General features: G+C 36.7%; 1 protein-coding gene and 1 pseudogene across 1 annotated transcript; both read right to left on the reverse strand.

Annotated features, from left to right (window-relative positions):
- Nucleotides 1–1,613: 1,613 nt before the first annotated feature.
- LOC142633030 (uncharacterized) lies at nt 1,614–4,241 on the reverse strand. Its single transcript, XM_075807316.1, has 3 exons — nt 3,919–4,241; nt 2,152–2,308; nt 1,614–2,056 (listed from the first exon to the last, which is right to left on the reverse strand). The coding sequence occupies exons 1-3, from the start codon at nt 3,954–3,956 to the stop codon at nt 1,820–1,822; spliced, it is 432 nt and encodes a 143-aa protein (XP_075663431.1). The 5' UTR covers nt 3,957–4,241; the 3' UTR covers nt 1,614–1,819.
- A 3,308-nt stretch (nt 4,242–7,549) lies between these two features.
- Nucleotides 7,550–10,288, reverse strand: LOC142632424 (zinc finger BED domain-containing protein RICESLEEPER 2-like; annotated as a pseudogene).
- Between the last annotated feature and the right edge of the window lie 2,654 nt (nt 10,289–12,942).

Here is a 12,942-nt window from a genome sequence, read left to right on the forward strand (position 1 = left end):
TTTGTTACATTTAGTGGATGAGTTGGTCGGTCATGGATACTTAAAGGAAGGGCAGGGTGATGTGGATGCCACACAGGCGGTCGCCATGTTGTTATTCATACTTGGCCACAATATTCAAATGAGGTGTGTCACAGACTGATTCCAGCACTCAACTAAGACAGTGTCCTGCCACTTCCGCAGGGTGTTGCGGGCTCTTCACTTGTATGCTAGACATTTGATTAAGCCTCAGATGTAGTTTGCCTCCCCGAACATCTTCGAGTCAACAAGTACTGGCCATGGTTCGAGGTAATATATATCACTTAATTAAATTGTAAACGTATTCTGTTTAACTAGGTACATACATCATCGGTACTTATGTCATGTGCAGAAATGTGTTGGGGCAATGGATGGCACCTATGTGAGTGTTCAGCCTCCTAAACATGCGACCAAGCGTACAGAAGCCGAAAGGCTACTGTAACCACAAATGTGTTGTGTGTATGCAATATGGATATGCAATTTATATATGTTCATGCGGGGTAGGAAGGTAGTGCTAATGACTCACGGGTGTTGGAGGAAGCAATTGGTGACTCAAAACATGGGTTCCCATGGCCACCTACTGGTACTACAATTAATCTCAAAGGCTATCAATTTTTACATGTTTTTGTTATAGTTATTGTACCCAATTCTAAGTAGCTTCATAAACATGTAGGTTCATATTACTTGGTGGACTCAGGCCTACCTATTAGCACAAGTTTCCTTCCACCTCACAAATCTACTAAGTACCATACCCAGGAATTTCATTCTAGTAACAGGAATCCAACAACCAAGAAAGAGTTGTTCAACTATCGACACTCTTCCTTGCGAATGGTTATTGAACGGTCATTTGGGGTGCTAAAGGCTCGTTTTCCCATCCTCAATTTAATGCAAAACTTCAAGCGTAGTAGGTAGCGCTATATGATTACTGCATGTTGTTGTCTCCACAATTTTATACGTATTAATAACCGTTGTGACGAATTATTTAACACATGGGACAATGTCGAATATGAAGGAATCCTGTTGTTCCGCCAGTTAGTGGTAACAATGGAGCTTCCACCAGCACCGCAAACCAGAGGCATGATGTGGAGATGTTAGACGCATCAAATAGACGTATGGCCAACTTTAGGGATGACATCACCGATGCTATGTGGGTTGATTATGTCGCCCATAGGCATTGATTTCGCACATAAATTCTATTGTAAATGCTTATATTTTGATATTTATAGACTTGGTAGCATAGGCCAGGCGATTAGCATTTACTAGGTGCATGTTCAGCACATGTTATGTATTTTTTATAACAGTATTGCGCTATTTTGGAACCACGAATGTATGATGTGCATAACTTTGGTATTCAGTATTTGTACCATTGTATTATGCACTATTATTGGAGGGTCAATGCAATTAGAAGTTTTTGTCAAGTCCACATTTTGCCTACTTTTTACTTTGGTGATGATGGGTGATTTTGTAATGGCATAGCATGATTTTACTTCGGGATTAAATTCTGCTTGCCATGTTTTTATTCAAATCAATGCTTAAATACACTAACAACACAACTGAATCATAAACATAGGAATGACAAAATAAGAATGCTACCATTACAAAACAACAATTTTATATATAAGGTTACAATAAGTCTAGCATTCAAAACACATAATAGAATTTCATTATCCAAAACACTAATCCAAAATCAGAATCATGGCAGACACATTTGTCGTAATTCAGACTCCCTATTACCAAGTGAAAATATAAACAACAACACAAATGCCAACCATGACATAAGTAGAGCAAGTTGATAATTACGTGCTCATGCATTGGCCACACGAAGGGAAACTCTTACTTTTTTAACACTACGCTTTGCTACTCTTTCCCTGTGGAGTAGGTCTGCTATTGTTGCACGGGCTCTTATCTCATTGTTTTTTGCCACAACTGTCTCGGCCTCAAGTCTAGTAAATTTCGCAATGACAATCGGTTCTGTTTCAGCTCCACGCCTACATGGGATGCCATCCAACCACTTAAAGGACTTACAATGTTCTTCGCTGCCCTGCATATTAAACAAAGCTAGTAAGTACATGAGCTAAGGAGTATAGCAACTTTAACCATGAATGAACGATAATAGTAAGCGCAACTGATACTTACAGGCTTCCAATGTCTACAGCCATAAAACCGTCTACCGAAATTATGAAGCTGCAAAGATGTCCGCAACACACATTGATCCATGTCACACACATGCCCCCTATAGTTGGAGTTATAGCTACTGGCACTTGCCTCCGACATTGTGGTGAAACGTCCACCCCTACAAGGCATATTCACTGTCATTCAACACATAGCTAAACATACTAAAAATGTTCATCTAGTTGTATGTAGTAAGAGATGACACTAGTGCAGCCATGAATACAGTGTATGCAATAAGAGATGACACTAGTTGCATGTACATTGGATTTCAAATATCCATGTAATACCAGTGTACTTTAAGTAGGCGCTATGAAAATCTTAAAATGCCCATACAACAAAATTAATTGAGACACCATCAGATTTAAGCATGCCTTTCACATTTAAAAATAGAAGCATCTAACTATGTCCATATTTGTGCTCTTGTCATTTAACATTTCAAATTGCTGAAGAATTAAAATAATGACAGGTATATTATGTGCTACTAGTTCAACATCATATGCTACTGGTTCAAACTTCAATTAATGACAATTAACCACTCAAACTAAGGTTTTGATAACCATACTTGAAGATCACAAAAAGTACGGATGATTTTTCCAAAAAGAAAAATGATTAAGCTGTTTTAGTTTTACAATATGTAAAAATAAATATAGCTGGTATCACTTCAACAACATAATAAATTTTCAGCATATCAAAAGGATGAGGGCATCCATCGTAGTCCTGATTCCTTGAATACTTGTCCAATTAACAATCGAAGTTTGCACAGTCATGGGTTCTCAGGATTCAAGTTTGAATTTAAAGGCACAAACAGCCCCATATTGGTTGATCATAGTGCTTTTTATTTATGTAAATTTCCAACCTTTCTAGTGTAGCCATGAATACAGGGGAAAGCACACAGTCAAGTTCAAAAAGGAAATAGGAGAGAGGACAATTAAAAATGGCAGTTTCAAGAGTACAAAATAATAGATAGAGTAAACTTTTCAAAATTTTAAGTTGACAAGAAATTGGAATTATTTAAGATTGAACACAAGAAACAAGAAAAATGAAATTTGCAAACAATGAAATTGACGGAATCGGAAAAAAATCATTGACCAACCACAATCCTAACTAAAACACACACAGATAACAATTTATCCCACAAAACGATACCAACAAGTCCACTCTAAGAAAATATATAAAAACTAGGAATTCTATGTAAACATGCTAACCAACCAATAAGTCATCTAATCAAAGAGAACAAATAGTCTCAAATCTGCAAATTAAAACCCAACAGTTTGTTTGAGGAAACTATTATCGCATATCAAAAGGAATTTAGAAATAGAGATAGAACAATTGGATTCCAAGAGAAAACAATCAAATTGGAAACAAGCTAGGGAGAACCAAGTGACAACAGCAAAACTACAAAAAAAAGGGGGGGGGGGGGGAGAACACCAACTAATCAACCAAGTTTCTCCACAAACTTAATTCAAAATTTCAGTCCAAAAAAAAAAAAAAAAAAACAGAGAAACCCAGTGGAACAAACCCAGAATAGTCAAGATCTTATCAAAGCCACCATCAACTCAAAGAAGGCTACCATGGAGGGAACCAGAGCATGCAATTTCTAGTTAGGAAACCAATTCTCACTATCTCCAATGATCCAATCCACTTATCACATTGTGACATGACGAAGTAACAGCAATATATTTATGAAATATATAGACAAAATCATGAAAACGGTGAGAAATAAGACCGTACCAACAGAGGGCTCGAAAATTTCTCTTCAACAGACCCATAGTGACGCGATGGGTTTACAAGTTGAAGGGGAGGAAGATGAGCAATGCGGGATACTTGGGTTTTGTTCAGAGTTGGGAGTCTGGGATTCCTTCGTGTGGGTTTTGGAGTTCGAGATGAGGGACGAATCTAACGCAGTGGAGGCGAGGAAGTGAGGGGTAGAAAATGAGAGGCGGAGTGAGGGTTTGAAGATCGGTGGTGAGAGACGCTGCTGTGGTGTGTGGGTTTCTGAAGTTAGGGACAATATTTTGTTGTGGAAAGGGCGTACAAAGGAGGGAGAGAGAGGCAACGTGGGTAGGCTTGTGACCGTTCTATACAACTGCCTCTACAATTGTTTTTTGTGGGACCCAATGAATGACATAAAGGTGAGTGATTGAATTGAAAATGCACTGAGATAATTCACCCAAACAGACCTCTAAACTGAGTTATAAGGAATTGAGGTATTTTTGAGTGATTAGTGATGAATAATGAGTGATGAGTGACGAAATATGAGTGAACAGTGATGAGTGATAAAAAAAAAAGAAAAAAAAGAACCAAACATGGCCTTAATCTCTCACTCTTAATCTCTCTTAGCCATATTAGGGCTTGGTTTGGATACAGAGTTTGCGTTTGCATTTGTGCACTCAGTTGCCTTTTTTGTGGGTCCTGTATACTGTTTACAGGACCCGCAAATTATTTTTTTTTAAAAAACAACCTTAAAACTAGGTTTCACATACTATCTGCATATTTAAAAATTATTTTGTTATAGTATTTTCTGTCAGTTGTCAGCGGCTAGCAGTATCCAAACAAAACATAGTACTCGTGCTTCTCCAAACAGTCACCAAAACACACGACAACTGGACCATCTCCGACCTCTTCATGCCTCGACCATCTCCGATCTTTGATCCACGCCGCGGAGCTCCGATCCCTGCCGCTGAGCTCCTTTCCAAGCTGCGGAGCTCCGATCAACGCTGCCGAGCTCCGATCTCAAAGACCTCGCCTCTTCACGCCTCGACCATCTCCGATCTCCGATCCACGCCATCGAGTACCGCAAGAAACAGAGAGACTCATCGTGTCATGTCGTGCGACGCCGAGTAAGGAAGACAGCCGTGTCCTCTGCGACGCTGATTGAGGAATTCGACTCCTTTCTTGGTGAGTATTTTTTGGTTCTGGTGTCAATCTATGAATGTTTTCCTCGTTTTCTTTTTAGTTCATGTTTAGCTGCGATTTTTGAGAAAATTTGGTCGAAAACGAAAATGGGTTTTATTAGCTGCTCCCCGCCCATCAGCGAATGGGAGCCCTGTGAGCTGCGAGTGGAGAAAACAAGCCATCCTCCCCCACCTTAGGCTCTTTCTGCAAGGAATTACATCATTTTAAAGAACAGAGTTTTTGTGGGGTTTGTTCATAAGTAGCTGTTGTTTCTTAGAAAAATTTGATAGAAAATGAAAATGTTTTTTTTTTTTTCCCTATAGTATACTTCCTGTGTACTTTGGCAGTGCTTCTTTCTTTTTGATTTTTAATGAATTTATTTACTTATCGAGGAAAAAAAAGAAGATGATACAAATATTTTAATTCTGTTGGATGAAATCTAATATCTTTATATAGAGAATTCTAGATGATCAGCCCAGGCAAGGTGGATGGTGGACCATAGGTACATGAACCGGTTTGCAGCAATAAAGTGTTTGTCTCCTTAAATTTCCTTTTCCTTGTTGCAATTTTTGTATTTTTTTCTAGATTAAAAAACAGTTGCAGCTTTTATATGTTGTTTACTGGGTTTTGGTGGTCTGTGAAATGGGTTCTATATTTTGTAGTGACTGAATTTGATTGATGGTACTTCCAAAAAAAAAAAAAAGCTTTGCAAGTAATTTTTACGACCACATGTTTGGTTTGACGATCCACTATATGCTTTTTCTAGTACTGTTTTAGATATTTCAATTTTTTTGGGGGCAAAATTCAGTCAAATAGTTTCATAAAAAAAATAGTTTGCTGCAAATAACTGAGTCTTTGTTTTGAGTTGCTTTGTGGGGTTCTTGAATTGAACAGTGTAAAGTTGTTTGATAGAATTTGTGACCGACGAAAATTTTTGTCTGTTTTCCTTGTCCGGATTAGAGGTGAAGAGCAAGTACACTATATTTTGTAGTGACTGAATTTGATTGATGGTACTTCCAAAAAAAAAAAAAAGCTTTGCAAGTAATTTTTACGACCATATGTTTGGTTTGACGATCCACTATATGCTTTTTCTAGTGCTGTTTTAGATATTTCAATTTTTTGGGGGGTAAAATTCAGTCAAATAGTTTCATAAAAAAAATAGTTTGCTGCAAATAATTGAGTCTTTGTTTTGAGTTGCTTTGTGGGGTTCTTGAAATGAACAGTGTAAAGTTGTTTGATAGAATTTGTGACCGACGAAAATTTTTGTCTGTTTTCCTTGTCCGGATTAGAGGTGAAGAGCAAGTACACTATAGTCACTATAGAAGTTAAGACTCTGGTTTGACACTGAAGGATTGGAATTATCCAATATGGGTAGCGTTAAGACCATAGTTTGGTTTAGGAGGGACCTCAGAATTGAGGAAAATCCTGCTTTAGCTGCAGCTGCTAAGGATGGTTATGTTTTTCCTGTCTATATGTGGTGCCCAAAAGATTCGGCACTATTCACTATCTTAAAACCAAAGGAGAAAGACTTCTTGGAGAACTATGTGACCAAATTTCAGCAAAATATCCCTCAACTGTTGGAGGTCTATGAAGGAAAGTCAGATCTTCTGGATCTAGGAATTGGATTAGAGAGAATGTCTGAAATTAAACCATTGTAGCATGCTCATTTTTTATATCAAAGTACTTGTTTTTTTCATGTTTTTCGCTATTTTTAGATTTAATGAATGATTTATCTATATTACATTACCTACCAGTGCACTTCTACTTTGAGCTATCCAACAAGAATATTGACATGGGTTTTGGGATTTGACGTGGCACATTGGCAGCAAATTAGTACTACAAGATGTCTTAATTTTTCAAAGCTTGAGTCTTAGGTGCATTGCTGTTCAATCACCTCCCAGGATGGGGCTTTGCCGTGAAACAAACACTTTTAAGTAGGAATGGCAACGGGTCGGGTTCGGGCCGGGTTTTTGCATATCCGGACCCGACCCGCGGGCCAAGATCCGAAACCCGGACCTGGCCCGAATAATAATCGGGTTTTTTTCTCGGGGCCCAGACCCGCCCCGTCGGGCCCCACGGGCCCCGTTTAACTTATTGGGCCCAAATTTAGCCCAACCAAAAAAAAAAAAATTGAAGCCCATTAAATTTTTTTTCCTAAATTCAAGCCCATTCAAGTCATTTAACATGGCCAAAATGCCAAAATTTGCCCTGTTATATGGTAGCCAAATCATTTACCTCTATTTATATCATTATATGGCACCCAAAATCATCTTATATGGCAATAAATTACTTAAAAAGCTACAAAATAAATCTCACAAATCTAAGAAATTACAAAATGTCTTATCCTCCACAAATCAACAAATTAAAAAGACTAAGAAATTGCAAATGGTTTAGAATAATTACAAACCAACAAATTAATCTAACAAGTCTAAGAAATTAAGACGGCTACTAAATTATTACAAAATGTTTAATCGTCCACAACTGTGACACAACTCCCTTCCTCTTCATTAGGCTCCTTATCATCAAGAATTGTTTGAAAATCACAATCACCAGACATAGTTGAAGAACCTACAACAACAATGAATTAAAAAATGGAATAAACTTCATCAATTTGTAACAAGCAAATATAAAAATACAATTTTGATTTTATAAATAAAAATTAGACAATTACTAACCGTTGATTTCACTCCATAACCAATTCTGAGCACACATCATTGCCTCTATAGTCTTAGGATGTAGCCTACTACGGTGTGGACTTAAAAGCCTCCCACTAGTGCTAAAGGCAGATTCTGAAGCAACAGTTGTGACAGGAATGACTAAAATATCTCTTGCAATCCTTTGTAAAGTAGGATACTTGAGACCATTACTTTTCCACCATCCCAAAATATCAAAATCTTCACTTCTCTTCAACACTCCCTCATCAATGAAATAATCAAATTCCATTCTAGCACTCCCATGTTTCTTTGAACTATTGTTCACAAACAAATCAAAACATGACATTGACCCACTCAACCCAAACTTCATTTGAGCCGCAGGGCTTGAAGCACTACTTGCAAGAATATGAGAACTTCCTTCATTATTTGCAGGGGACTCATCTAGATCTCCATACTCATCAAGCAAATCATAACAAAGATTCTTTATTTTTTCAATCTCCAAATTTGAATTATCACCATAAATGTTAGGATAATAAAACTCCAATAACTTCATCTTATATCTTGGATCTAAGATAGCAAAGAATGTACCATAACAACACTAACATTAGCCCAATAAGAATTAAATTTAGCAAGCATGCTTTCTGCCATTGTAGCTATCATCTCATTTGAAGACAAACTCCATTCATTCAATGCAATTTTCAACTCACACACCAAAGTAAAATACATATTAGTTGTGGGGTACTTACGACCTGAAAAAAAAACTCAGTTACACTATGAAACAACTCTAACTTCCCACAAATATCTTTAGCTAACTCCCAATCATGATTATATGGCAAAGAAGAATAAGATGTTTCACGTTTAGCCAAACGAGGAAAAACATCTTTATAAATCAATGCAGTAGAAAGCATTAAGTAAGTTGAATTCCAACGAGTTTTACAATCTAAGACTAACTCTTTGGTGCATTGAACACGCAATTGTCGTGCATTTTCTTCAAATTTTTGCCTTCTTTTTGGTGATCCAGTCCAATAAATCACACTATCACGAATCCTTTCAATACCATCACCAATAAGAAACAATCCATCTTGAACAATTAAATTCAAAATATGTGCAGCACATCTCATATGCAACATAGACCCACCCAACATGAGAGAACTAGTATCAAGCTTATTCAAGAGAAGTCTTATCATAGCATCATTAGTACTACAATTATCAACGGTTATTGTAGACAACTTCCTATCAATATTCCACTCTAAAAAGCAATCAACAAGGACATCAGCAAGGACATCTTTTGTGTGTGGAGAAGGAACATAAACAAACCTAAAAAAATAATAGGAATAATTATAACATAACTCAATAAACATTCTAAATGTAAAGTCTTTAACATTCAATTTATAGATAAAAAAATTACCTTAAAACCCGGCTTTGCAACATCCAAGTATGATCAATAAAATGAGCGGTAATGACCATAAACCCTTTCTTTTTGTTACTTGAAGTCCACATATCAGTTGTAATTGCCATCCTACTTCCATTCTTGTCCGTCAGCTTCAAAGCTTTCTCCCTCTCATTATCATAGATTTTAAGAATGTCACTCTTCAAAGTATTTCTTGTAACAAGTTTAAACAACGGTTGAAGAGAAACCACGAATTCTCTAAATCCAATGTGGTCAACTATTGAAAGGGGGTATTCATGTAGGATGACCATACGAGCAAGATTATTCCTCACTTTGCCTTGATCAAATTGATAAGCATTTAAACTCATAGTTCCATCCACCTTATTTTGTTGTTTAATTAACACTTGTTGTCGCATATCCCTTATATCTTTAAACTTCAACCGTGGACATCTTGCTAAATGATTACGTAAATGGGTTGTACCTTGGCTAGAATCACCCAAGTAAAGTTTGCTACAATGATGACATTGGGCTTTAATTTTTCCATTAACTTTCTTCCTTGTAAAATGATCCCAAACATCTGAGGTAGTCTTTCTTTTTCTAGTTGTATCCAACTCCAAGCCCTCATTTGTAGGCTCTCGCTCTCCCTCTCCCTCTCCCTCTCCTCCTCCCCCTTCTTGTTCCTCTAACTCTAAGTCTTCTCCTAAGTCCACCGTTGGGGATTTTGGACTCCTAATTGGTTCAAAAATTTAGGAATTAGAATCACAACAAATATACTTAAATTTATTATGTGACATACTCATTGATTAATACGCACAAATTCATAAATACACAGATTCACAAATTCTATCAACCCAAATATAATTAAACATGATTAACTACAAATTCCAAACGCTTACTCGTTGTTTAATGGGCATAAAGGTGATGGTGATCCTGAGGGTGAGCTGACAGGCGACAATGGTGAGGGTGAACGTGAAAATGGTGAAGAAGGCCGCATAGCTGGCAAAGGAAAACGTTCGGTTCTCAAGGGAGAGCCGCTTGGCGAGGAAGAACTAGATTTGTTTCTCAAGGGAGAGCCGCTCGGCGAGGAAGAACTAGATTTGTTTGTGTTTTCCATCTCCGTTTTAGGCTCTGCATTCACAACAAACACAAAATCATGTGACATGAATTACTTGATAGACTAATAATTTTGAAGTGATTTTTTATAGGGTCATATGTGTAGCAGTGTAATTATATGATATAATTATCAATTGGGATCAGTAAGCAAAAAATTATCAATTGGGATTTTTTTTTCTTAAAGACATTTGAAACAAGGATTAATCAGAAGAAAGAAGGTAGGGTCAGTTTAATTTCATAGGAAATCCTTAAGGTCATGATATATTAAGTTTAATTTCATAGGAAATCCATAAGGTCATGATATATTAAGAAATTGGTTGTTTTTCGAATATGTTTAGGATATTTTAAGGGACATGGAGTTGCTAATTGATTGGTATATTCTCGGTTTCATTTTCTTTGCTGATAGAAGAAAATAAATATTTTGATGCCATGTCCAGCAGCCAAACATTAAAAATACAATGCCAATAATCACATCAAACAAACATATATCAAATCTATCAGCAAACAAACATATAAATATTTTGATGCCATGTCCAGCAGCCAAACAAACATATATTTTGATGCCTGAAGTTAATTCGTCAACATAGCAAAATACAATGCCAATAATCACATCAAACAAACATATATTGATGCCATGTCCTGCAGCCAAACATTAAAAATTATTGTGATGAATTGAAACTTAATATCAAATCTTTTAATTAATAAATCGCATTTATATCTATGATTTTCTCAACAAAAACACGTCAAAATTAAAATTCAATCACTCCCAAATCAAAACAAGTCCAAATGAAACCCAAAAAGCTAATCAGATCAAAACTATAAAATAAATATTCAAAACCCAATTCCAAATCCAATCTTTTTTCCCTGTTCTGAAAAAATTTCCCCAACAACCACAACCCAGATCATAAACAATAATCACAAACCAAAACACGACAAAATTGAACAAAACCAAATCAAACCCAGCTGAGCTTTTCAAAAGGCAAAAACAATTCACGTAAGAACATAAAACATACCTCAAATCTGTGCTGAGGCGAAGCGAGGCGAGGCGAGGCCGCGAGGCAAGGCGAGGCCGCGAGGCGAGGCGAGAGCTGCTGGCTGAGGCGAGAGGGCTATGTGCTGAGGCAAGAGGGCGGCTGGCTGTGAGTGTGAGAGAGGCGAGAGGGCAGGGCTGAGTGTGAGAGGCGGCTGGCTGTGAGTGAGAGAGTAGGGAGTAGAGACTTAGGGTTTCCCATACAAAATCAGAAAAAAAAAATATATATATATATAAGGGGTATTTTAGTAATTTAATATACCGGGTATTTATCCGGGTCGGGTTTCGGGTCGGGTCTGAATTTTTTTGATAAAACCCGGACCCGACCTGGACCCGCTTCGGGTTTTTTTTTTTAAATCCATACCCGACCCTATTCTTTATCGGACCGAGTAAAACCCGGTCCATTAGGGTCGGGTTAGACCGGGTATCCGTGGGTCGGATTTAAATTGTCATCCCTACTTTTAAGGTAATAGGGAACAAGAAAAAGCATTATATGAAACAAACGCTCATTTTTTGAGGTAGCATTATTAGAGCCTTTAGGAAGTCTTATATGGGTCCACCTATAATATGGTTTTGTTATTTAATCTCATGCCTCTAGATTTACTGCCTCCTTTTAGGCCTTGGTATGCCTGGAATATTTAAGGATGTCTTTCTCCTATATTATTGGAGCATAGTCTGAAATATTTTCTTTACAACCATCAAACCTTAGACAGACCACTGGCCTTACAGCTATAGAATTTCATTATTTTAGCGCAATTAGGTTTATATAAATGCCTCTTTGTTCATGGTGAATATGAGTTGCTTAATTGCAATTCGTGTGTAGTAGTGGCAATTAACCAATCCCCTGGTGCCAAACGGAGTGAATTTCCCTACCCAATGATTGGATTTGATGTTTCAGGGTTTAGGTAATAAAAATTATTGGATCTTGAATATTTTTTATGGTTATTTTGGTATTAAAACGTTGAATAGAATGAGAGATATAAAGAAAGATAAAGCTTTTTATCTTGTTTTTAGACATACCGTAGTTCAACAACTTTTGGGGGTCCATATATATTATACACCTTCTATTGTACTGATAAAAAGTGAAAGCCAAGCAAATCGTACTCCTAAAGTGATTCTTTCCTAAAGGACTCTATTGTCCATACAACAACCAAGCATTAGTACTGAATTATTTGATTTCAAGTTCTTCCCTTTTTATGGTCTTCAGGAAGTCTATCTCTAATTTATAATAGTTTTTAGACTTCAGTGTTTAATTTTATATTATAAGGTTTAATTTGAAATCTCTTCTAAAATATGTAAGTAAAAATGATTACTTTTTACATTTTTACATCCCTATAGTAGGCCCTTACTTGATTAGACTCTAACACCAACCTCCTTGAGGTTTTTCAAAATGACACTTCCCCTAAACAGTTTATGAAAGGGAACTTCATTCATTGAGGTTTGTATAAAGGCGGAAATGCCCTTTTCGTTCCTATGTTTTGCCGCCTTAATTCCCAATTTGGTCCCTACATTTTTTTTATTACATTTACTCCCTATTTAGAAAAACGCTATCCATTTTAGTCATTTTTGTGAGTGCCCTAACGGCAAAATCCTAAGTGGCAAACGGAACTATTAAAATAATACTAAAAAATTTTATTTTGGCATTAAAAAATGTCATGTTAGCATCTAAATTA

The sequence above is a fragment of the Castanea sativa genome, chromosome 4, assembly GCF_040712315.1.
Source record: "Castanea sativa cultivar Marrone di Chiusa Pesio chromosome 4, ASM4071231v1".
Lineage (NCBI taxonomy): Eukaryota > Viridiplantae > Streptophyta > Magnoliopsida > Fagales > Fagaceae > Castanea > Castanea sativa.